Source organism: Humulus lupulus, chromosome X (assembly GCF_963169125.1).
Source record: "Humulus lupulus chromosome X, drHumLupu1.1, whole genome shotgun sequence".
Lineage (NCBI taxonomy): Eukaryota > Viridiplantae > Streptophyta > Magnoliopsida > Rosales > Cannabaceae > Humulus > Humulus lupulus.
This window is the reverse complement of record NC_084802.1, coordinates 68,120,464-68,147,197: the sequence shown is the minus strand read 5'-3', so window position 1 is coordinate 68,147,197 and position 26,734 is coordinate 68,120,464. Positions and strand designations below refer to the sequence as shown.

Below are 26,734 nucleotides of genomic sequence, written 5' to 3'. Positions count from 1 at the left end.
TCAGCCTTCCTGAGGTCTCAGGTTTATGCAAGACCTGTCTCAAAGGACTATCTGTGAGAACTTCGATTGGATGAGCATGGAAGTAGGGTCTCAACTTCCTCGAGGCCACAACTAATGCATATGCCAACTTTTCAATTTCTGGGTACCGATCTCCGCATCCACCAACTGCTTGCTGATATAATACACGGGTCGTTGCTGTTTCTTCTCCCCTCTAACCAAGGCCGCGCTTATGGCATGCTCAGACACTGCCAAGTATAAGTATAGATTTTCACCTTTTTCAGGTTTTTCCAACAGGGGTGGCTTCCCCAAGTGCTCCTTCAGCTTAATAAATGCCTTTTAACATTCCTCACCCCAAGCGAACTTTTTGCTCCCTTTTAGGATGTTAAAGAAGGGGAGGCATTTGTCGGTTGACCTCGAAATAAATCTATTAAGGGCCGCCACCCTTCCCGTTAGGCATTGCACTTCCTCCTTGTTCTTAGGTGGGTTCATTTCTATCAGGGCCTTTATCTTATCAGGATTAGCCTCGATGCCTCTGGAGTTGACCATGAAACCCAGGAATTTTCCCGAGGATACACCGAAAGTGCACTTTATGGGATTCAACTTCATTCGATACTTCCTGAGTGTGTCAAACATCTCACCTAGGTCCTTGTTGAGTTCTGTAGCATTCTTGGTTTTTACCAGCATATCGTCAACATATACCTCCATGTTTCTCCCTATCTGGTTGGCGAACATCTTATTGACCAACCTTTGATAGGTGGCACCCGCATTCTTCAACCCGAAGGGCATCACCTTATAGCAGTAGAGTCCTTTATCCGTTATAAATGACGTATGCTCTTCATCAGCTGGGTTCATAGGAATCTGGTTGTATCCAGAGTAGGCATCCATGAAGCTAAGTAATTCATGCCCTGCCATCGCATCAACCAACTAATCTATTCTCGGGAGCGGGAAGCTGTCCTTAGGACAAGCTTTATTCAGGTTTGAGAAGTCGACGCAAGTCCTCCATTTTCCATTCGGTTTTGGGACTAGTACTGGATTCGACACCCATATAGGGTAAAATGACTCGCAGATAAACCCATTGGTCTTCAGCTTGTCGACCTCTTCCTTTAAGGCTGCGTACCTCTCTGGGTCCAACGCTCGCCTCTTCTGCCTAACAGGCCTCGCCTCAGGGGAGATATTCAAATGGTGGCACATAACGCTGGGATCTATACCCACCATATCTTCGTGACTCCACGCGAATACATCCAGATTATCCTTCAAAAACCTTATCAACTCCTCCTTCACGTCGCTCTGCAGGCTTTTTCCTACCTTCAGTTTTCTCAACGGTTCCTCCACTACTATAACCTCCTCTGCTTCCTCCATAGGTTCTGCTCCTGACTCCTCCACGATTCGGGGGTCTATCTCCTGTGGGCTCCCCGCAGGCACACGTAGCGCCTCGTGTATCACCATGGCCATTGGTTCCTGTGGTTTCACAGACGCGCGGAGGGAGGTGTTGTAACACTCCCTTACTTCTCTCTGTTCTCCTTTCATACTAGCGACTCCTCCTGGAGTTGGGAACTTGACGACCAAGTGATATATAGAAGTTATGGATTTCAATTCTCTTAGGGATGGTCTCCCCAATACTGCGTTGAAAGCTGAAACACAATCTACCACGACAAAGTTAGCCATGACTGTAGTTTGCCGGGGTTGCTCCCCCATGGTGAGTGCCAACTCAATCATCCCTAGGGGTTACATCGAGTCCCCCGTGAATCCATATAGGGAAGATTGGCAGGGCTTCAGGTGACGAATGCCCAGTCCCATCTTTACCAAGGCAGGGCGATACAGGATGTCCACTGAGCTTCCATTGTCCACCAGGACCCGATGCACACGCATATTGGCCAACTGAACTGTCAACACCAGTGGGTCGTTATGGGAAAAATGCACCCCCCGTGCATCCTCCTCTGTGAATGTGATCGAGTCGTTTTCTCCCTTGAAGCTTTTCGGGGGTCGTTGTTCCAAACTCATGACACAGGGTGGCGGACTTCACCTGGCTTCCCTAGCATACCTGTCTCGTCCCTTCCGAGAATCTCCCCCAAACCCTAGACCTCCGAAAATGGTTCGGACTTCCCCCTGTATCTCTGGGGCTCGTCCCTGCGCCTGGGGTATCACAGGCTCGTCCTCCGGCTTCAGCCTTTCTCTCCTGACATATCGGCCTAGATGCCCCCTGTGGATGAGCTCCTCAATTTCTTCCTTCAAATGGAGGCACTTTGCTGTGGTGTGACCGATATCCTTGTGGTACTGGCAGTATCTACTGGGATCCCTTTTGGACCGGTCCTTTATCATCGGTGGGGGCTTTTTGAAGGGAACTCGTTCTTCGTTAGTGAGGTAGATATGCTCCCTGATATCTGTAAGGTTCGTATAGAAAGTGTAAGCTGTCTCCCTATGACCGCTCCCCCGTTTGGTCTTTCTCTGTTGATCATCCCTCGACCCTTCATATGCCCTTTTCTTCTTCGCTCCATTCGACCCTTCATTAGCTGGGGGCTTTACGTTGGACTCCTCCTTTCCTGCCTTTAAGTTTGCATGGCCATCCTCCACACAAATGTACTTATGTGCCCTCTCGTAGAAGTCATCTAGGTCGGTGACTTCCTTCTTCAGCATATTATCCCACAATTTTCTTCCCGAGCGCACTCCGGCTGTAATGGCCATTTTTAACTCTCGGCGGGTCAGGCTCCCCACTTTAGCGGCCTCCATGTTGAACCTATGAATGTAGCTCTTCAGACTCTCCTTTTCTCCTTGTTTCACATTGGCAAGACTGGTGCCTGGCATCGTGTAGTCCCGCACGGCGTGGTGCTGTTGGAGGAATTCATCAGAAAACTGTTGCCAGGACCTGATGGACCCTGGCCTAAGTCTTTTGAACCATCTTTATGTGGGTCCTTTCAATGTGACAGCAAAGCAGTGGCATCTGGCTCCGCTACTAATTCCCCTCAACTTCATCAGATCGTTAAACGCGTCTAGATGGTACTTTGGATCTGTGTTTCCTTCGTAGGGGGTCATATAGGGCTCCTTAAAATTGGCAGCGAGCCGGATGGCTTGGATCTCCCTCACGAAGGGTGACTCAAGGTCGAACTCTTCCTCAAAAGCTTGACCTCCAAAGGCGGTGACGATCATGCTTCGCAGGCTCCTCATTTCTGTGTCCAGGTCTTGCCTCCTCTTGCTTAGGGAGTCTCTTAAAGCGGACGGCTTAAGATCCCCCTTTCCTTTGCCCTCTCGAGGCGCCATAGGGGGCGTGGTCCTTTTACCCGCCCTCTTCTTGTTGAGCTCGTCCCGTAAATCTGAGGGTGCTCTTTTTGAGGTGACCTCATCATCGTTGCGAGGGGCAGCATTGGTCTTCGGCTCTGGTTTCTGGGCCTGCTTCGGTGGTTCAAGATGTTCTCGTTGCTTCGTTCGGGGGGTGTTACTAGTGGAGTGTCGAGTCCTCCCATCGTCTACCGGAACGGTGGTCTCTGCCCCCTCCTGACCTTTCTCTTTTCTCTTGGGCAGGGTCACACTTGACTTACCTTGCAACAGGCCATTCAACACCTCTTGCATATTCTCCAGGGTGGTCTCCAACCTTTGGTTCTTACGGTGCAGCTCATGTATTTCCTCTATATAGAACCACGATTTAGAACTCGAGCTCACGGAATGGACCCAGGGATGTTTATCATGTCTACGCGTCGAGGGGCCCGGGTCCTGTTGGCCGGAGTTCGGTATTTGTGGTGGTTTAGGAAACGGGAACTCGTTGGCATTCCCGGGTGGTGCGGTGGTTGTCCTTGGAGGATTCTCACCGGGCGGGATGGTCGGTGATGAGACCTCCCTATCACCCTCGTGAACCTCAGGGTCCATTGGGGGCTCCATATTCCTGGGTGGAGGATGATCCTTCATGGAGGCTTCAGCTGAACTCCGTTAAGGTGGACTTCCACCTCTCGTGGCTCCCTGAGTCACTTTGAACGTCTCGGCATTTCTTCTTGTTGGGAGTAATGGTAGAACAGTATCTTGGTACTTAGCTTCCCACAGACGGCGCCAAACTGTTGACGGTGAGAACTCGTCAACTAAGTTAAGTTGGAAAAATTGCAATGTAGAAATTATCAAAAGAAAAGCTTTAAAAATCTAAGTAGGAATTCCAAGAATAATTGCAGAAGAAAAATGGTGAAATCAATTTGTATTGATTATGGTGCAATGATACAGTAATTTTTCCAACCCCATTACATGTGGAATTGGGGTTCATTTTATAGTGGGCTCTAATGGCCCTGGATACATGGTGGTCCAGGGGACCAAGTGGTACACAGGTACACTGTCGGGAGAGTGGTTTCAGGGGTAGTGGTGTTTGGAGAGTGGTGGTCGGCCCTGGTGCGTGTCAGGGGCGTGGTGGTGGTGTTGCCATTCCTCGTACTACTCCTAACTGCCACTACCTGTCGGGTTCAGGTGTCAGGCCTGTCCCTTAATCCTTACAGGCACATACTTACCTATTCAGAGGTACCTTGTTTGTATTCTTTGCCTCTTGTGGGCCACCTTGAACGGCATATCTGGCTGGCCTTCTCGCAAGTGGTCCCTACTGGCTAATTGAATGGAGTGCGCTTCGTTGATGGCCCCAACCTCACCAAGCGACATAGGGCCTTTTCTACGAGATGGGTATAGCATGTTATAAGGCCAGTGAGGCCTCGCGGGGACATGGGAAGGTCCTGGCACTGTGTGCAACCATGAGGCGCGAAGCATTATGGGCGCGCGAGGTGGACGGGCCTCGTGAGACACTGGGCAGGTGAGGCGGACGGGCCTCGCGAGACGCTTGGTGCGCGAGGCGGACGGGCCTCGCGGGATGCCTGGGCACGCGAGGCGGAGGGCCTCACGAGACGCCTGGTGCGCGAGGCATTCAGGAGCGGCCTCGCGGGATGTCTGGACACGCGAGGCAGACGAGCCTCGAAGGACGCCTGGGCACGCGAGGCGGAGGGCCTCGCGAGACGCCTGGTGCGCGAGGCGTTCAGGCGCGACCTCGCGGGATGTTTGGACACACGAGGCAGAGGGGCCTCGCGAGACGCCTGGTGCACGAAGCGTCTGAGGTGCATGCCACCCTTACGAGGCGTGAGGCCATCTGGGCAGACGTGCGAGGGGATGGTGGCTCGGGGCCACCGCAACTCAGCCATACACTCGGATGTTCATGGGACCTGAGCATGTACTTTGGGTCTTTTACAAGCACGAAATTTTGAGCATTCACAACCATGCTTGTTTTGAATTTATTTTGACAAAATTTAAAGTTAAATGCCTTATTTCTCTCTCTCTCTCTCTCTCTCTATATATATATATATATCTTTTATATAACTTTATTCTTGGTTTTAACAGTTTTTTTTTTCCGTTAACTTTAACGAAATATTCTTATATTTAACATTAAAATGTAAATATGACTTAAACTTAAATAAATAATTAATTGAACAAATTAAAATATGATATTTTTGAGATATTTTACAATGATAATTATTGAAAAATAATAAAACCATACATTTTATAACTTAAATAAAATCTAATTGATATTAATATTATATTAAACATATAATATATAATCTTTTTTTGTCTTTGCCCAATTCAAAAACTAGAACAAACATAAACTTAAACAAAAATTAATTAATTAATTAATTAAAATAGGATATTTTAAGGATATTTTATGATAATTTAAATAATTAAATCATATTTATTTAAAAATAATAAATACATATATATCATTTTTTTTATCTTATAAATTTGTGTGATAATTTATTTTTTATCAAGTGATCATTGAAGCTATTTTTCTTCATCGAATTCACCAAATGACATTGCGAGATATTTTAGAAACTAATATAATTTATGCATATATATTATTGTAATTTATATATATGTCATGTATCTATGTAAATATATATATATTTATGTTAATATTGTGTTTAGATGTCATATATGTAGAGATTATTGATATAAATATTTATATATACTATAGAACTATAATTGATTATATTTTATATATATATATATATTAAAAACAGTGAACTTGTTTTTATTTAAATTATAAACAATATTTATAATTTTAAAACTAAGCAAACGTGCATTGCATGTTGCTTCTACCTAATATATATATATATATATTTATAACGCACGTTATTATTTAGATTGTTCGACAGGAAAACCTTGGAAAAAAATTTACTATAGTTATTAGCCATGTCATTCGCACTAGCTATAATAAAGATTTAATTATAAACAAATAATTAATTAATCTCATAAACAAATAAATAATGTGTTTTCACAGCTAGCTAGCTAATTAATCAGTGATGATGAGTTGAGTTCATCACATTAATTGGCTTTTATTTCTTGAAGTGGTGTCCACTCTTCATAGCACCCACTCTTTACGAAAAAAAAAACCCATATAAGCTTTGTCTATGTCATTGAAGAGCACTAAACCTAATCCCTATTTGATGGTCAATGAATTAAATCCGCACTTCTCAAAAAACAAACATAAATATAAAAATAAGAAAACAAACAAAAACAACACCCCCCTCAAAAAAAAAAAAAGATACTAACATTATTTTCAAAGAGAACCAATTAATTATAAACCCCTCATTACTACCACTCTCCTTTTTTATTAATATTATTATTTACCTTATTTGATTCTGATAGCACAATGGATTCTATTGCTTTGGAATACCACGGAATTTGTATTCGCTTAGTGGATAAGGGAATCCTAGTGGGGAGAGCTAGACGTGTTATAAGGTACTAAAAGTGGGCCATCTTTTAAAAAAATAAAAATAAAAAATTACCTGTTTTATTTATTGATATGGTTCTTCCTTTTTGTGCCTATAAGAAGAGGCATTTCTCATTTTGGTGTACATTGGCAGGCAGCAAAAGAAGAAGTATCAATTTTATCACCTATATATATACATATAGAGAGAGAGAGAGAGAGAGCGAGCTTGAGAAGCTAGAATATATATATATATATATATACAGTACTAGCTAGAGCTAATTAATTGTTAAGATATATATATAAAAATAAATATGGGAGATAATAGTATTATTGCCTCATCATCACATGGGCATGGAGGGAAGATTAGTGAGACTCTGACGAAGATGAAGCCATATTTGGCTATGGTTTCTCTGCAGTTTGGGTATGCAGGGATGTATATCATTAGCATGGTCTCCTTCAAGCACGGCATGAGTCACTTCGTCTTGTCTGTATACCGTCACGTTGTTGCTTTTGTTATCATAGCTCCCTTTGCCTTTGTTCTTGAAAGGTACGTACGTACGTACTTAATTATATATCTTTACTGATAATTTCTAGCTACCAATTTCTTATATTATCCATGCTACTGCTTTCTTTTTCATCTCCTAATAATATTATTTACACATAAACATTAACCCAAACAACTATAGTTTTGGATAGGTATATCGATCATGCATATATATATATGTGTGTGTGTGTGTGTACGTTTTCTCAATACTTCAATTTTCTTGTTTACAGGAAAATAAGGCCAAAGATGACTCTCCCGATCTTCCTACGCATAATGCTGCTTGGTTTCTTAGAGTAATGCCCTATGACATGATGCGCTTAATTATTCATAACTTTAATTACTAGCTGTTTCACATACATATATTTATATATACATATATATATATGTATGTATATAAGTTTATGTTTTGTATGTGCATGCATGGTTACGAATAATTAAACATATATCATAATTCATCATGTGGTGACACAATATTTTGAATTTTTTTTATAGTATATATATGTATGTATTTTATATAACGCATTTTTATATGATGCATATATATATTATAGCTAATAATAATATAAGCTAATATATTTGATTGGAATAAACATGAGTCACCTGAGGGTGGGCCTATGGAATATTCCTTGCATCTTTATGAAAACTTTTTCATGCACACACGCACACATGCTGACATGCATGTACAGTAGTTAAAAATAACTTCAAAAATAAAAAAAATAAAAATTTGACCTCTCTTTTTTTTTTTTTGTCGTGTTTACTTTTTATATTGCTCTTATTATAAGCAACTCATCTTTAAGTTGCTAGTAAATATAAACTTAATAATTACAAGTTGATCATGAAGATTCTAATTTCATATATAATATATACCAATTGCTTTATTATTGGGAAAGAAATATCCAGATAAATCATATCTTTTGTATGTAGACAGTGGCAATCTTTGCTAATGGAAATGATATGTCGATAGCCACTCTTATTAATTGTTGTCTTACTATATATGTTCTCCATTTGAGAATAGCTAGGCCCACACTCATATATATAATTATATATGTGTGTGTATATAATAATGTTGACCTGTATGTGCTTTTAAATCTGTATTTTCTGCGTATATACACACACAGATATATATATATATATAATGTATTTTGTAGAGTTTCATAGAAAAAGCTAGGAGCTTATAGTAATTTATATATTATTTTTATCTAAATTTAATAATTTAATATATCTCTTATACTTCTAATGATAAAAAAAATATTTGTTTGTAGTTGCAGTTGCTTTATCATGGTATACGTATATATAATATAATTAATTGCTAATATATTTATATGTTTTTCATATTATTTACCCCCAGATATTTTCAGTAATAATTTATTGTAGATTAATATTGTAATATAACAAATATATTTCAATTAATGAGAATAATACATAATATTAACTGTTAATTAAGATATTAATTTTTCAAATAACATATATATGGTAATTGTTATTTAATTATGAGTACAAATGGAAACCTACATGCAGGCCAGTACTGGATCAAAACTTGTACAATTTGGGGATGAAGTACACCTCTGCAACATTCGCATCCGCTATTGTCAATATTTTACCTGCTATTACCTTCATAATGGCTCTCGCCTTCAGGTAACTTTTCTTTTCTTTTCTTTTTTTTTGTGTGTTAAAGGTACAATAATAAGTTTGATACTATTAATTACTTCCCAAACAAAAATAATAATAATAATAATAATAATAATAATAACAAATTAATCTGAAAATTAATGTAGTCGTACGTGTTTCACTTTATGGTGAATAATATTTTTAGTGGGTGCATATATATATATATATATATGTGCGTGATCTATTTAGTCAATATCATATATATATAATAATTAATAATAATTATTAATTATATATATATGTACGATCGAGCAGGTTGGAGACGGTGAATGTGAAAAAGTGGCATAGTCTTGCAAAGGTAATAGGGACAGTAATTACAGTGTCAGGAGCAATGGTGATGACTCTGTACAAAGGCCCCATCCTTGACATCATACATAGCAGCAGCCATGGTAATTCATCCAGTCAGCAAAGCTCCAGTACCGCCGAGTCCACCGACCACCACTGGGTCACCGGAACCCTCATGCTCGTTGGCAGTTGCGGTGGCTGGGCCAGCTTCTTCATTGTACAATCATTTACGTTGAAGAAATATCCGGCGGAGCTGTCTCTCACAGCGTGGATTTGCTTGATGGGTGTGTTGGAAGGTGGGGTAGCCACTCTTGTGTTCGAACGCGACATGCATGTTTGGGTTCTAGGCTGGGATTCCAGGCTTCTTGCTGCTGTCTACTCTGTCAGTAACCTACCCACCTGCCTACTAATTATTCTTTTATATATATATAAATTTTCATTAATTATTAACTAATTAATTTTGCAAAAAATTAAAATAGGGTGTGGTTTGCTCTGGAATTGCATATTACGTGCAAGGAATGGTGATAAGAGAACGAGGCCCAGTTTTTGTGACATCTTTCAGTCCACTATGCATGATCATAACATTCGCTCTTGGTGCCATTGTCTTGGCTGAACAAGTCCACCTTGGAAGGTACGTACATCCATATATACCTCTTATTATTATTACTATATATTTAATCATTAATTAACTATAATATATATAATTAATAACCTACATTTTCGTTTTCTTTTTCTAATGTGTTTCTCTTTTTTTTTTTAATTGGAAAAAATCAGTATAATTGGAGCCATATTCATAGTCATGGGACTCTACACTGTGGTTTGGGGTAAAAGCAAAGATCCAATAGAATCATCAGCACCGTCCAAAAATATTGATCAGTTGCCAGTAACAGACACCATTAAACCAATTAGTGTTGTTAGTGTTACTTCTATCAATAATGGAGGACCCGTAGAGATGTCTAAGATTTCTACGTCTTCTCAGCTCGGTTCATAAATATATATAAATATATATATAACATTTTGGGGCTGGCTATGTTGTTGTTATATATATCCAAAAGATTGCGTACATCTCCTAGACGAGATCGTAATCTGAAGAAATATGGAACTTTGGTTCTTTTTTTTTTTTTTTTTCTTTTTTTAATTTTTAGCTTTTTTTGATCTTCCCCTTAAATGTAACTTGAGAGTAATTACGAGTTACAGTTATAATATTGGCTAGCTAGCTCCTATTGTGTTTTTTTGCTTACACTTCTCTTAATCCATTTTCTCTCTTTATATTTATGATCTCATTATATATACTTTAAGTATATTTAAATTTTTAATTATATTCAAAGAATATATATATATTTGTATATGTTAACTAATAAGCTATATTATGGATATAATAGTAATAACCAGAGAGAACAAAACAGAATCGAATAACTAACTTTTTCTTTACATGTGTCTGTGTGTGTGATAGATAGTGCTGCTGTTTCAACTCTCAAGTACCATATGAGGATTCTCTTGTGTCATGTCTGTGGAGCTAGAATTTTTTATTTCACGATATCTATGAATAGAAAGATTGATACCTTATTTAAGATATATAGAAGATATACATGTTATTTATTTTATTTATTTTATAAACCATATTATTGTTTGATTAATACCATTTTAGTAGTATTTTATATATAATATATATAAATCAGTTCAAAATTATACATTTTTATATAAATATATTTCTACAAAGAATTTATTAATATATTTAAAATTATTCCATTTATATTCTTTTTTCGATTTATATCTTTCTATATAAAATTTTTTTTGTAGATAGCGGAAATTATTAATTTTCACGGTTTGTTTTGTTAATTGTAACAAAATATTCTAAATATTTAATGGAATATACTTTTAAAATTAATGGAAATAGATATTTATTAATTATATTAATATAAATTCAAATTCAAATGTTATAAAAAAAAAATTGGTTGTATTACTCAAACAACCAATTACATTTACAATTTTTCAACTTTTGAATACTAAAGTTCCTGTATCCCCTGTTTCCCTTACATCTATACAATCAACTTTGTATATCTCTACAAATTGTATTAAACTATTCCCTATTTATGTTCCTTGCCTTACTCGGCATTACAACAGCCTAAATTTAAAATCTCTTTGAATTGCTTGTACAGTATGATTAATATGCCAAAGTTTTTGAGACCATAGCACATTATTTCTCACTTTCCATATGTGATACACCAAGGTTGCAACATATTGAGCCAATAGATAAAGAAGCCTCAGAGTCTCTAGAAGAAGTGTAACTAAGTGTGAGCTGTTGCCAGCTAGCACTAACTGCTTGTAACAGATTCTAACAACTTCCTCGATTGTAGGATATTGTTATAATCACTCTTCTCTCATGTACTGCTCTCTTGAGCTTGTATAAATATAATTCAAGAAGCTCAACTCTGCATCGTTTAGATCAGAGCATTCTTTCACTCAAACATTTTCTCTTCTGCATATTCTTTTCGATTCCTCATTTGGTATCACAGCCAGAACAATGGCGACTCAAGCATCACCTTCCACCACCCCTGCTAGTTCTTCTTCCACTGCTGGTACTCCGATGTCCCGTCTCATCGCTGCTTTTCAGTCGAATCTCAGCACGGTGGTCTCAGTGAAGCTAGACAGGTCCAACTATGTCCTATGGCGATCTCAGGTTGTTCCAGCGGTGCGCGGTTACGATCTCGGTGACTACATCTTCGGCCGACGCACATGTCCCCCAGAAAGAGTGGAGATAACTGATGAGACCGGTGACCGTATACTGATTGACAATCCAGAATTCTCTATGTTCGTCCGAGAAGATCAATTGCTAATGAGTTGGCTTCTGTCCTCTCTCTCGCTTCCGATTCTCAGTCAAGTGGTGCGCTGCAAGACCAGTAATGAAGTTTGGGAAGCACTTGAGCGCTTGTTCTCCTCACGAAGCAGGATCCGTGTGATGCAGTTGAAGAACCAGATGCAAACAATGAAGAAGGGAGCACAATCTGTCTCAGATTATATTGCACAAATGGAGAGTCTCTATGATGTGTTGATGCTGGCTGGAGTTGAGATGTCTGAGGATGACCTGATCATGCATATTCTACAAGGATTCCCACTGGAGTATGATGCTACGATCTCAAGCATACTCACTCAACAGAATGTGAATCTGAATCTTCAAGAAGTTCAATCACTTCTCTTGAGCCAAGAAAATCGCCTCGAGCGATGGTCCAGCACAGCTACAATTGACATTCCTCATCCATCTGCAAATTATGCTCAAGTCAGCCATCGAGGACGAGCACGCAACTCAGGCAGAAGAAGCAGAGGAAGCTATCGAGGACGTGGACCTGGACGGCACAACAACTCTTTTGGCCGCACAAACTCGAACAATCGACTTGCTTGTCAGATCTGCGGAAAACAAGGACATGGAGCTCTCAGCTGCTGGCACAGGCTTGATGAAGAGTTTCAAGGTGATAAACCCATTGGTCCTGAGATTCACAGCAAGAATGCATTTCTTGCAACACCAGAGACTGTTACTGACCCAGACTGGTACGCGGACAGTGGCGCCACCGATCACCTCACTGCAGATTTGAACAATCTCAAACTGCCTAGAGAATACCAAGGCCCCGACAAACTGATGGTTGGTAATGGTACGTGCATTCCAATCTCTCACACTGGTTCATCTGTGTTAAAATCTAATATTACACAGAAGTCTATAAAATTAAACAATGTTCTGTGTGTGCCTAAAATCAAGAAGAGTTTAGTGAGCATCTCTAAACTAACTGCTGATGACACTGTCTTTGTGGAATTCCACAAATCTGTTTGTTATGTGAAGGACAAGACCACAGGGGCTCCACTGCTGGAAGGACGACTTAGGAATGGACTGTACACCCTCACCTCACCACCTGTCCAGCCCCAAATCCATTCTCTGTCAAGATCGAATAAGTACTCCACTAGCAATACTCAATGTTTTAACTCTGTATCTTCTAATAGCTGTGTTTGGCATAGGCGCTTAGGTCACCCGAGCCATAGAGTATTAGCATATATGCCTAAGAACATTAGTGGATGTACATTCCTTTTGACAAGTAATAAAAATCTGATTTGTTCAGCTTGCCAATATGGAAAAAGCCATGTTTTACCATTTAACAGATCTGAAACCAAGACAAATAAACCTTTACAACTTGTTCATTCTGACTTATGGGGACCTTCTCCTACTGTCTCAAGTGAAGGGTACAAGTATTACATATCATTTCTTGATGATTATACCAGGTATACCTGGATATATCCCATGCATACTAAATCTGAAGCAATCAACATCTTTAAAACATTCAAAGTCTTGGTAGAGAAACAATTTGACTTGCCTATAAAAGAATTTCAAAGTGATTGGGGGGGTGAGTTTAGACCATTTAAATCTTTCCTGTTACAACTTGGGATCCATCACAGAAAGCCTTGTCCTCATATCCATCAACAAAATGGGAGAATAGAGCGAAAACATAGACATATAGTTGAAACCGGACTTACTTTGCTTGCCCAAGCCTCAATGCCTCTTCATTTTTGGTGGGAAGCTTTTCAAACATCTGTATATCTTATAAATAGACTTCCAACTCCTGTGTTGAAAGGAAATAGTCCATATTACAAGTTGTACAATTCTCATCCTGACTATAATTTCCTCAAAAATTTTGGGTCAGCCTGTTATCCCCATCTTAGACCTTATAATAGACACAAACTTGAGTTCAGGTCTTCTATGTGTCTCTTTATCGGGTACAGTAGTGAACACAAAGGTTACAAATGTTTACACCCATCTGGTCGAATCTATATTACAAGAAATTGTGTTTTTGATGAAACTTTGTTTCCTTATTCTTTGCTTTTCCCTACTGTACAATCTGCTTCATCTAACACCAAAAATACTCCTCTTCCCACACTTAAATTCTCTATTAAAGGTCTGTCTCCCATGTCCCATGACACCCCTCAGTCCAATTCTACAGTTGCTTCCCATAGCAGTGAGCTCCCCGCATCTGCTTCAGCAAGTTCGTCAGCACATCTCTCCAATAATCAAGATCGGTTTGTGTCTTCCAGTGGTTCACCAAACCCATCTGCTCCTGCTTCTGTCATGAACACAAATATGGCAGCTGATATTAGTGCTTCAAGTGACTCTCCACACATTGATTCTGCCCCAGCTCACGGCACTACCTCTCAGAATGTTGCTCCTACACCAGAAAGTGTTATGGCTCCACAAGCTGCTGCAACAGAAGCTGTTATGGCTCCAACAGCTGCTGCCCCTACACATTATATACCAGCTTCATCATCCATTCATCCCATGACAACTCGTGTTCGAGCTGGTGTTGTGAAACCAAAGACATTACTCGCCTCTAAGCATCCTCTTTCCGTCAATCTTGGCCCTACTGAACCAACATCAGTTGCTGCAGCTTTAAAAGATCCTCACTGGTACGCTGCTATGGATGATGAACACACAGCTCTGCAAAATAATAGAACATGGACTTTAGTTCCCTATGACCCCTCCATGCATGTAGTAGGCAATAAATGGGTTTTTAAACACAAGTTTAACTCTGATGGCACTCTTCAACGCTACAAAGCTCGGCTTGTGGCAAAGGGGTTTCACCAAACCCCTGGAATTGACTACTCTGAAACTTACAGTCCAGTGGTAAAGCCTAATACAGTTCGTGTGATTCTCACTCTTGCTGTTAATTTTGGCTGGGATGTTCAACAACTCGATGTCAACAATGCGTTTCTCAATGGTGTCCTTCAAGAAACTGTTTATATGGTTCAGCCCCCTGGCTTTGTTGATCCCCAGTATCCCACTCATGTGTGTCATCTTCACAAAGCCTTGTATGGCCTTAAACAGGCTCCACGCGCCTGGTTTCAACGCCTAAGAACAGCTCTGCTGCATTGGGATTTTGTTAACTCCAAATCAGATGTCTCTCTCTTTATTTACAACAAAGGCTCCAGTATCATCTATCTTCTCATCTATGTAGATGATATTCTAGTCACAGGGAACAACAACACTCTCATCCTCACCTTGATCTCTGATTTGAATACCAAGTTTGCTCTCAAACAGCTGGGAACTCTTCATTATTTTCTTGGTATTGAAGCCTATAGAGACACCACTGGCCTTTATCTTTCTCAGTCAAAGTATATTCGGGATCTTCTCACTAGAGTCCACATGGAAGGTGCCAACGGCTATTCCACTCCTGCAGCCCCTCGGCAAACCCTGTCCAGGAGTGAGGGGGAACCTCTACCAGATCCTTTTGTCTACCGGAGTACAATTGGGGCTTTACAGTACTTGACTATTACACGTCCGGACATTGCTTATATAGTGGCCAAGCTAAGTCAATTCCTCCAATCTCCAACAACTGAACATTGGAAAGCATGTAAGCGAGTGTTGAGATATCTCAAAGACACCATATCTCATGGTATATGCTTCAAGAATACTAACTCTAAGTCCTTGGTTCTTCAAGCCTTCACCGATGCCGATTGGGCAAGTTGTCTGGATGACAGAAAGTCCACTGGTGCTTATTGTGTCTTTATTGGATCTTCTCTAATATCTTGGAGCTCAAAGAAACAACAAGTGATTGCTCGGTCAAGTACTGAATCCGAGTATAGAGCACTTGCTCACACGACAGCTGAAGTATGTTGGATTGTTGCACTACTGAAAGAGCTCCATGTTTCACTGTCTCGGCCTCCCATAATATGGTGTGACAATATTGGTGCAGCTTCATTGGCTGCCAATCCCGTTCACCACGCTCGGACCAAACACATCGAAATAGATGTGCATTTCGTTCGAGACATGGTCATTAACAAGTCGATTGAAATTCTCTATGTGCCCACTTATGATCAAGTTGCCGATGTTTTGACTAAGGGTCTCTCTGTTGACAGATTCTTAAGGCTTCGAAACAAGCTTCAAGTGATGAAATCTCCCTTTTGCTTGAGGGGGAATATTGAGCCAATAGATAAAGAAGCCTCAGAGTCTCTAGAAGAAGTGTAACTAAGTGTGAGCTGTTGCCAGCTAGCACTAACTGCTTGTAACAGATTCTAACAACTTCCTCGATTGTAGGATATTGTTATAATCACTCTTCTCTCATGTATTGCTCTCTTGAGCTTGTATAAATATAATTCAAGAAGCTCAACTCTGCATCGTTTAGATCAGAGCATTCTTTCACTCAAACATTTTCTCTTCTGCATATTCTTTTCGATTCCTCATTCAACAGCTGCTATAAGCATGCTTTTCCTGACTTTACTCAAATGTTTGGCCTTTGTAATCTATTGAAGCAGTCTGTCATAGTTCTCTGCTTGTGCTCTCCATCCTAGCCAAGTCTTCATTCTCATCAAACAATTCTTGCTATATTGACACTAGAAAAAGAAATGTTGAATATCTTCATTGTACTCACCACACAATAAGCATGTTTGATCTATGTGTGGATCATATTTCCTGATTTGAACTCTGGTGTGAAGTTCCTGCATCATTACTAACCAGAGGATGAAACGATGCTTGAGAATGCTAAGTCTTTCCTAAACAACATTACTCCAATGCACTTTGATTGTATGATCAAATAAAAGGTCGTGCCCTATTTTAATGCTATACTTTGTTGCTGCAAAAGCATTCAGATCAATCTTGGCTTTAAATGGATGTTTGACAGCAACCAATCTCTTCCAATACCAACTGCAATCAGTGGGAATTTTGTATTCCCACCAGTCAAGATTGTTCAAGTAAACACTGTGAATCCACCTAACCCACAAATTATCTTTTTCAGAGGCAATGGCCCAAATATATTTCCCCATAGCTACAACATTCCAATAAATTACCTTCCTAAAACCCAAGCCTACAACTTTCTTGGGAAGGCAAACATTGTTCCAAGCAACTAATCCTGGCCCCGAGCTATATGTCATTCCTTTCCAAAGAAATGCTCTACATATAGCTTCAACATCTCGCAATAGCTTCTTTGGTAATATCATTATCTGTGCCCAGTAAGAGTGTATTGAAATCAATACAAAGTTGATTAATGTAACTCTTCCCATGTAGGATAAATTCCTTGAACTCCATTGCCGAATTTTTTGCACCATTTTTTCTAAAATACTCCCACATTCTGCAGTAGAAATATTTTAAGAGCAAATTGGAATGCTAAGGTACCTGAAAGGTAAATGACTTCTAGTGAAACCAGAGACCTTAACACTCTGCGCACCTCAGAATCATCCATGCCACTACAGTATATCGCAAATTTGGTCTCACTTGGCAGCAGACCAAATGAAGATGAGAAAATCTTTAGTCCCCTGAGCATCAATAAAATGGAGATATAATCTCCATGAGAGAATAGTAGAAGATCAAATGCAAAACACAGATGAATTAATCTCAATTGAGTGCACCTGTCATGATATTTGTAACCAGTCAATGATCCCATTTTAATCATTATTTGAGACATGTATTCCATGCCTAGTACAAATAATAATGAAGACATTGGGCCTCCTTGTCGCAAACCTCATTTGGATGCAAGGAACCCATGCATTAATCCATTGATCATCGGTGAGAATCTCGGTGTTCTTACACAAATCATGATGAGTTTAATGAGCTTCTGTGGAAATTTAAAGGCAACTAGCATCTCTTCAATGAAATCTCACTCAACCGTGTCATATGCTTTCCTCAAATCTAGTTTGATCATACAACTCGGTTTGCAATTTTTCCTTCCATATTGATGAACCAGATCTTGACATAACATGATGCTATGAGCTATGTACCTCCCATGGACAAATCCCCCTGGTTCTCTACAATTGAATCAGGTAGTATTTGGCGAAGCCTTGAACAAATCATCTTCGTAGCTACTTTGTATATCACATTACAACATGCTATAGGTTTGAAACTACTCACATTATCAGGACATTTTGTCTTTGGAATGAGAGTGATAGACGTTGCATTCACTACAACAAAATAGGCATTTAATGGCTATATGGGGGAGACATTGTAGACATTTAATGTCTCCCCCCAGGGGAGACGTTGTTGCAGGAGCCATCTAAAGTGGCCATATGACGTCTCCCATGGGGAGACTTTATAGACTTCCAACGTCTCCCCCTGGGAGACGTCATTGGTTTTTGTAATTTTTTTTTTAAAATAATTAAATAATTATTTTCAGTATATTAATTAATATAATTAAATATATTAATTTTTTTTTTGAAATAGAATTAAATATATTAATTAAAAAATCTAAATTATATTCAAATTTAAATTGTAAATTTTCATTAATAAAACCAAAATGTGTATATAATATGTTTTTGCTAGCTAAATATACAAAATTGTAATATTTGTTGTTAAACATACAAAATTAACAAATATTACTCTAGCTAGCTAGACATATGGTAAGAAATAAAATGTAAAAAAAAACCTAATATGTGGGACGATGACCTTGAATTATCGGTAGCATATGGTTCGCCCAGTGTTCTCGCAGTTCATTAATATGTGCTGGTGTATATGGCGTAGTGTTTAGCTACAAAAAAATACAAAGTAAAATATATTAGTTAATTATTATTTAATTATATATACTTTAATAATAAATAAATTGTTAACTATGTCTATGAAAAATTAAACTAAAAAAACATACTAAATAAGCATACGAAAAATTGGGCAGCATTTCCCCTATATTAGTAACTTAACCATCTGTCAATCTAATCAAATCCAATCGAATAAGCACAACACAATACAAATAGAATAATAGAATAATAAAATACATAATTCTAGACAAAATCGAGCAGCATTTCCTCTATAATAGTGATCTAACCATCTGTGAACAACAAGTCAAAAAATTCAAATAACACACAATAAGTTTCTTCCTTATAGCTCCGCAGCACACAAACAAATTTTACAGAACCTACTTCACTAAAACACACAGTTCTCAACCTTCTGTTATCACTGAAACACACAATTTTAATCTCAGAACCTACTTCACTATGGATGAATATTTAAGATATTTAAACCCCTCTAACAAAAGTTTAATAATACTAAAACAAGAAAGAAGATAATGTATGTACCACTTGCAATTAATAGTCATTGCTAACAAATTTACTTCACTTTGCAAAGAGCACACTTTGCTATTAAATTCACAACCTACAAAACTAAATTAATTAATAAATAAAATATTAATAAACAAACTTCATTAAATAATTAGATTAACAATAATTATTATTGAAATTTTATAAACTTAAAAACCTCAAATGTGTGCTTGAAATCGAAAATTTGAAGCAAAAATCTCAGTTAAAACCACAACTTAAATTTTTTAATTAATTAATTAATAAAAGATTACTAAATCAATAAAATAACATAACTGTATATAAATAACCGACTTAAATTTTAATAAATATTACAAATATATATAATTTTCTAATTAAATAATAATATAAATTAAAAAAAATTATAAACATTATAAACTTGAATTACTATTTTGTATGTAAAATTCAAATTAAATTATTTTTCTTATTTTAGACAATTATTAAATACATTTTAGCAAAACATATTTACGTATATATACTTAACAAACATTAAAAATTAATTAAAAAATGTATAATTTTCGGATTAAATAGTAATAAAAAATTAAAAATAGTAAATAATGTGGTATCATCTTAAAATTAAACAATATAGTATCTCAAATATACATAAAAATTATTTTTCATACTTTAAACTAATATTTCTAATAAAACCCACAAATCATATTAAAAAAATGCACAAAAATAATTTTTTATACCATTCTAACTATAATACATTGTTTAATCTTGAAATCCTACCTCAAATATGATTTAAATCCACTTTGTTGAGCCAAAAATCACCCAAAACCGCAACTCATAAACCCTAAAATCCCAATATCAATTCCTTAATAACTAGAGACAATAAGCATGAAAATTATCCTAACTATTATACAACACTTATAAATAATAAAAACTTACCTCAAATGAGACTTTATAGCCTAAAATCGGCCAAAATCGTCAAAAAATTGCCCTGAAATCGCCCAGAAAATCGCCCTTCTCCGCCTCTGGTTCGTGCGCTCGGGGAAGACGAAAGAAAGGCTGAATATATATATTAGGCCAAACATTTAACGTCTCCCCTGGGAAGACGTGCCAGACATCTAACGTCTCCCTTGGGGAGACGTCCCATGTGGCACGTCTCCCCAGGGGAGACGTCCCATGTGGCACGTCTCCCCAGGGGAGACGTTAGATGTCTGGCACGTCTTCCCAGGGGAGACGTTAGATGCTCTTACAAGTCTGATATTTTATAAATAAATAATTTTATATTCATATTTTTCAATTAACGTCTCCCACCACTTTTAATGACTTACCTTGGTAGTCATCAACAATAACTTTTAATGACTTACACCATTAGACTTTAAATATCCCAGAATACTTTTAATGACTTACACCATTGGTGTAAGTCATTATAGAGAGTCATTAAAAGTGAAAATTGTTGTAGTGATTAATCTCTTTAAGTAGTTTTCCAACGTTTAAGAAAGATAGGACAACAACACTTACTTCAGGACCAACCAAATCCCAATTGTCTTGAAAGAAAAAACTGTTAAATCCATCCGGGCCAGGTGCCTTCATCCCTAGAATTGAGAAGATTGCATCTTTGACCTCCTGTGTTGTGAATTATGCCTGTAGCAAATGAATGTGAGATTCATAAATTAAAGGTCCTAGCTCCACAATTGACTGAAAAATCTTTGTTCTGTTATTCATAGTTGTCCCCAACAGGTTGTTATATTACTCCAAAAATGCATCTTTAACACCATCTATTGTGTCTACCCAAATTCCCTTCTCACTCTTAATTGAGTGAATTCGATTCTGAATTCTTCTAGCTTTCAAGGAAGCATGGAAGATAGTAGTATTTTCATCTCCATTAAAAACCCAAATTGTTTTAGCTTTCTGTGCTAAAAACAAAGTATAGGCTTTATGGAGCTGTATATACTTATCCCTAGCCAGTTGTTCCTGCTCCATAATAGTGAAATTGAGGGGGTCTTTGTGCAAGGCTTCCTGAATTTCCATCATGCTTTGTTTTTCTTGAAACTTTGCCTTTTGAATATCATTAAAACCTTCTCTATTGATGTCCAAGAGAACATGTTTCAATCTCTTCAATTTCTTTGCGAGCTTATTCATCTTAGTACCTGTAATTGGTTCATTCCAAATGGCTCTAACTTTGTCAGCGTAGGTTGAAGCCTCCTTCCACATTCAAAAAATATCTGAAAGGATGCTTCCCCAAGTTCACATCCTAGTAAGAGGATATAAGAATAGGGCTGTGATCAAAGCTACCTTCTAGAAGAAACACTGCTTCTGAGTTCAGAAATGTATTTGTCCCTCTCGAGTTCACCAGAGCTTGATCTATTTTTTAATACACTCGTTCATCAGGCTGTTGTTTGTTATTCCAGGTGTAGAAGCATCCTTAGTATTTTAGATCTTCCATTTGACAATGTATCAAGCAATCTCGAAGCTTTGAGAAGGTTTTTTGTTAGCCTTTTTCCATATTCTTTCATTTTGATTAAGGATCTCATTGAAATCCCCCAGTATCATCCAAGCCTCATCAATTTGAGAAGCCAGCCCCATTATGTCTTGCCACAAACTTTCCCTGTTCAACTCATCATTAAAGCCATACACAAAATTAATGCGAAATCTACATGCATGATGTGATGATTGAGCAATACAATGTATTAATACTCTAATATCAAGAGAATACATACTAGGATTCCAAGCCACAATTATTCTTCCTTTATCTAGCCAAGGATTTTTATTAGTAAAGCACTAACCAGAAAATAAACTAGAGTAAAGTGATCCCATATTTTTATTCTTCACATTTGTTTCTAAGAGACTAACTAGCCCAACCTTCTTTGAATTGATCAATTGCTTGATCTCACTGTGTTTATGTTGGCTGTTAATCCCTCTTACATTCCAACATAGAATTCTATCCATTGGAAGTAGAGGGATCTCCCCCCGCCCCCCCCCCCCCCCCTCTCCAGTGTTTTGCCCTTGTAGCTCTCTTGTTCCATGATCCTTAGCCAAGATGGAATACTGATTTGTCACTGTAGTTGGAATTGCATAGATCTCCTGCACCTTTTTCCCCTTAACCACTTTCTGAAATCCTTCATCGTATACTTCTAAAATTACTGTTGGTTCATTCTCTGTCAAAATCTTCTTCGGCACCCATGTCTGTTTGACTTGATTTTTCTTCCTACACATCTTAGTCTCATGTCTCATACCAGAACAATTTTGGCACACAATTGGTAACCATTCGTAAGTCACAACAAGCTCTATTTCCTTATCAAATTTATTTGTGAAAGAAATTGTGTTTGGAAATTCCTGAGCAAGACTAACCTCAATAAGAATTCGAGGATAGTATAATCTGTCCTTGTGTTTAGTACTGTTGTCAACTTGAAGTGGTTTCCCTAGCTGTCCCACTATCTTAAAGAGAGATCGTTCACCCCATTATTTGATGTCTAAACCTCCCAATTGAATCCAAGTAGGTACCGTAGTGATGTCCTCTTTAGTGAAATCATCCACTGAGTTCCATAGTTTCATAATGAGAGGCTTCTTGTCAGAAGAGGTATCCTCCATCTAAGACTCAATCATGGAATTCCAGATTTTGAAATCTAATGATAAAAATGCCATGAGAAAGCACCCCTACCTTATCGACATTATATTTCCAGAGTCTCCTCGCTAAACCATCCAGAACGCTGACAGGAGGATTAACTCCAACTACATAGCAAACTATTGAATGTTGCTAGTAGCTTATCTCCTCAGCAATGTCCTCTGGTTCTATTTTAATTCCAGATCTCTTGGCCTGATTCGAAGGGTTTGCCATTCCATTTTCTTGTAATACAAAACTGCTTTCCAGATTCTTCACTATATTATCAGATCTTAAAATCGGAGGTGAAACCCTCTTCCCTAGATCCACATCCTGCGTAGCTCTGTTGGAAGCACTCAACTAATTAGAAAATTCAGTTCAAATCTCACTTTGCCTCTGTAAAATCTCCTCTGTCTCCTTAGGAGAAAAAATTCTTCCTAATTACTCAGAATCCTCTTTTTCATCTTCTGTTATATCCAGTTCTTCAACTCCCAAGATTGCATCCATCGATCTCGTTTTGATTACCCTATCAAAGGACGTAGATCCTATTTTCTTTGCTTTGCCCTCTGTCTTAGCTTTCCTCACATTCCTTGCTCCCTTAGCCATGGCTTCGGCGAGAATCACCAAGAGAGAAAAGAAGTTTTTGTACGTACCAAATTATTTCGTTATAAAATATTATAATTATAATAATATATAATACAAGACTAGATATTTAATAATTATATTAATATAAATTTAAATTTTATAAAATATTATTATAATAATATTTAATACAAGACTAGATATTAATACTTATATTAATATAAATTTAAATATTATAAAATATCATTATAACAATAATATATAATACCTAATGTTAATCTTTATTAAAAAGTTATTATTGATCTTTAAAAAGGTTAACATATTATATATTTTTTTAAATCATAAATAATATCTTGGTTTAATTTTTTTTTAATATGTTTATGTTATTTTATATAATATTGTTTATTTATTTGAAATTTATATAGCAATGATACAAAATTAATAAAAATAATTAAGAAATTGTATAAATAAAACTAAGTAAAACGTTATTTGTGTCTAGTAATAATAATACTCGCTTAAATCTACACACCTCTATCTATATATATATATATATATATATATATATGGTTGGATATACATTCTGGTTTATATTCCAGCGTAGATTAATTAACCCTTTATTAATTGCATATTGGATTACTGGCTAGCAACTGTTTTGTTTGTTATAAAGACTGGAATAATCATTCTTTCTTTTAATAATTCTCTTCTGGAACTCTTTATTGGATTATACAAAAATCAAAAAGATTATTACACATGTGCCAATTATAAAAAAATGAATTTTTTTTTTTAAGTCTCAACTTTAATGCCCTATATGACGACTATATAATGAAGGGAAAAAAAATCATTAGAATATTTAGAATCTGAGCATATTTTTAAGAAACTATGTATCATTATTCTTGTAAAAGGACATATGAAAAGAAGGCTTATATCATTAATCATTATATACGTTCCCATGCACTAGATTTTTTCTCATTTTCTCATTTTTATGAGTGCTACCATATGCTACTTTAAGGTGTACATCCCCCTATGATAAAACACTTATATATAAATATAATTTAATATCAAATCTATTTATTTAAATTTAAAATTATAAAATATATAATTATATATTGTGTTATATATTATTGGGCACCGTATAGTGTGCAATAGCAATATTCTTCAACTTATATCATGAGAGTACCATTCATCATGGTGCAACCACCTAACGATATCAAAAATTCCTAATAATTGAACCCATTAAATTCACTTTAAAAATTTGATCATATTTTTCATAGGGTCGGGTGTTATTAGGTGACAGTTGATTGTGTTTATATCATATATTTCACTCTCACTACAACAAAAAAATAGTTTTACAGACGACACTATTAGGGGCGACTGTGTGTCGCCCCTAATATACATGTTATTAGAGGCGACGGGTCGCCCTTGATATTTCAAAATGTGCCCCTAATATTATGAAAATTTGACCAGAAAGCAGAGGGAGGCGGTTAGTCCTTTTATGTAAAATTTATTAGAATATTCTGCGTTGTCGCCCCTGGTGTTATATACCCTCACCTTCTCGACCATTCCGTCATTTTCATCTACAACAACAAAAAAAACCATTTTGATCCCCCCTTCTCTAAATCGAGAAGACAACCAATTTCCCTTCTCTCTCTCTCTCCCTCCCTCTCTCTCACCCATTTAGACCACCCTCTCTCTCTCTCCCACCTGAGCGCCGCTGCCCCCTTGGATCCGCCCACCTATCGTCGCCACCTCGGATCCGCCCCACCCACTGGATATTGAGGTATATATATACATATTTAATTTTTTTTATCTATATATAGTGTGATGTGTATATATATATTTATATATTTTTAGTTTTTTTTGTTCATTTATATTTTTTATAAATATATATATATATATATACATAATGTATAAGTGTGCCCGTGGTGTGTATGTGTATTTATTTATATATATATATAGTTTATTTATTTTATAAATATATATAATATGTTAGTCGTGTATGTATATACATATATATTAGATTTTTATTTATTTATATTTATAAATATATGTAGTGTGTAGTTTATATATATATATAAATTTATTTTTTTATTTATATTTTTATATCAATTTATATGTATATTTTTATATATATTTCATATATATATATGTGTGCCTGTATATATATTTATTTTTTTTATAAACATATATGTATTATTTATGTAAGTTTATGTTTAATTTTTTTATAATATATGTATATATAATATGTGTGCCGAGGATATATATATAAATATATATTATGTGTGTGACGAGTGTATATATATATTTTTAGTTTTTATTTATTTAATTTATTTATAACAATGTATATTATATTTGTGTAGAAATCGAAGGAGTATCTCTTGAAAATTTGGTGCAAAGATATTTCTAATTTTATGTCATCAAGGTATTTATCTTTTGATTATGTTGTTTTAATTAATTTAATTAATATGTGAATGTGTATAGAAAGTAAGATGTGTTTAGTGATATTTATATATGTGTGTAGAATAACATATTGTGAATGTGTGTGTTGACGTTGTTTTTTGTCAACTTAATTATGTGGAGCAATAAACAATTAATTAGGAAGAAAATAAAAGAAATAGTTTTTACGTGGTTCAGCAGTTAAAATCTGCCTACGTCCACGAGTCACTTTTATTATGAACACTACGTGAAAGCTTCAAGTGAGAGTAATTTTGCAGAGTATTTCTCAGTACAAGATTGTGTGTGAGTACAAATGACCAGATCCATGCTATTTATAGATCTGGTTACAAGAATATCTTCCACCCAATTTAGGGAAGTTACAACACATATTTAAATTCAAATGAATATTTGAATAATAATAATAATAATAATAATAATAATAATAATAATAATAATAATAATACAACTTAAATGCATTATTTAAATAAAGATCTCATAAAAATAGGGTTTTAACACACGATCTTAACTAATCCAAAAGAAATAGGAATTTCCTAACAGCTTTTTCGTGTGTGTTTAATGTGTCATCGAGCTCGAACACTGCTTCAACGTGCCTTTGAGATCACTCATAGCCTCAAGCTCACCATTCCAGTTGTCGCCTCCTCTTCATTTGATCAGTCTGTTGAGCTCATTCCTCAGAGAAGGTTAATGCCCTCGAGCCTACAACTCATGCTCGAATGCTAATGACAGCTCTGAAACCCCATGAAAATTCGTACAAATATAATGTTAACACCTGGTAATCCCGAGCTTACTCTTTACGAGCTTATATTTTGAGACTACTTATTTATTCTCAAAATTTGGGTGTAACATTTTGCCCCCTCAAAAGTGTTGGTTCGAATCCTATGAGAAGGAA

The 26,734-nt window shown here is 36.7% G+C and overlaps 2 protein-coding genes across 2 annotated transcripts; one reads left to right on the top strand and one right to left on the bottom strand.

The window, feature by feature from the left end:
• The first annotated feature begins 6,882 nt into the window (after positions 1 to 6,882).
• Positions 6,883 to 10,452, top strand: LOC133804496 (WAT1-related protein At4g08300). Its single transcript, XM_062242651.1, has 6 exons — positions 6,883 to 7,262; positions 7,490 to 7,552; positions 8,778 to 8,894; positions 9,183 to 9,594; positions 9,692 to 9,843; positions 9,987 to 10,452. The coding sequence occupies exons 1-6, from the start codon at positions 7,027 to 7,029 to the stop codon at positions 10,201 to 10,203; spliced, it is 1,197 nt and encodes a 398-aa protein (XP_062098635.1). The 5' UTR covers positions 6,883 to 7,026; the 3' UTR covers positions 10,204 to 10,452.
• Positions 10,453 to 16,736: 6,284 nt separating this feature from the next.
• LOC133805923 (uncharacterized) lies at positions 16,737 to 17,623 on the bottom strand. Its single transcript, XM_062244069.1, has 2 exons — positions 17,303 to 17,623; positions 16,737 to 17,183 (listed from the first exon to the last, which is right to left on the bottom strand). Exons 1-2 carry the CDS (start codon positions 17,621 to 17,623, stop codon positions 16,737 to 16,739), a joined length of 768 nt encoding a protein of 255 aa, XP_062100053.1.
• Between the last annotated feature and the right edge of the window lie 9,111 nt (positions 17,624 to 26,734).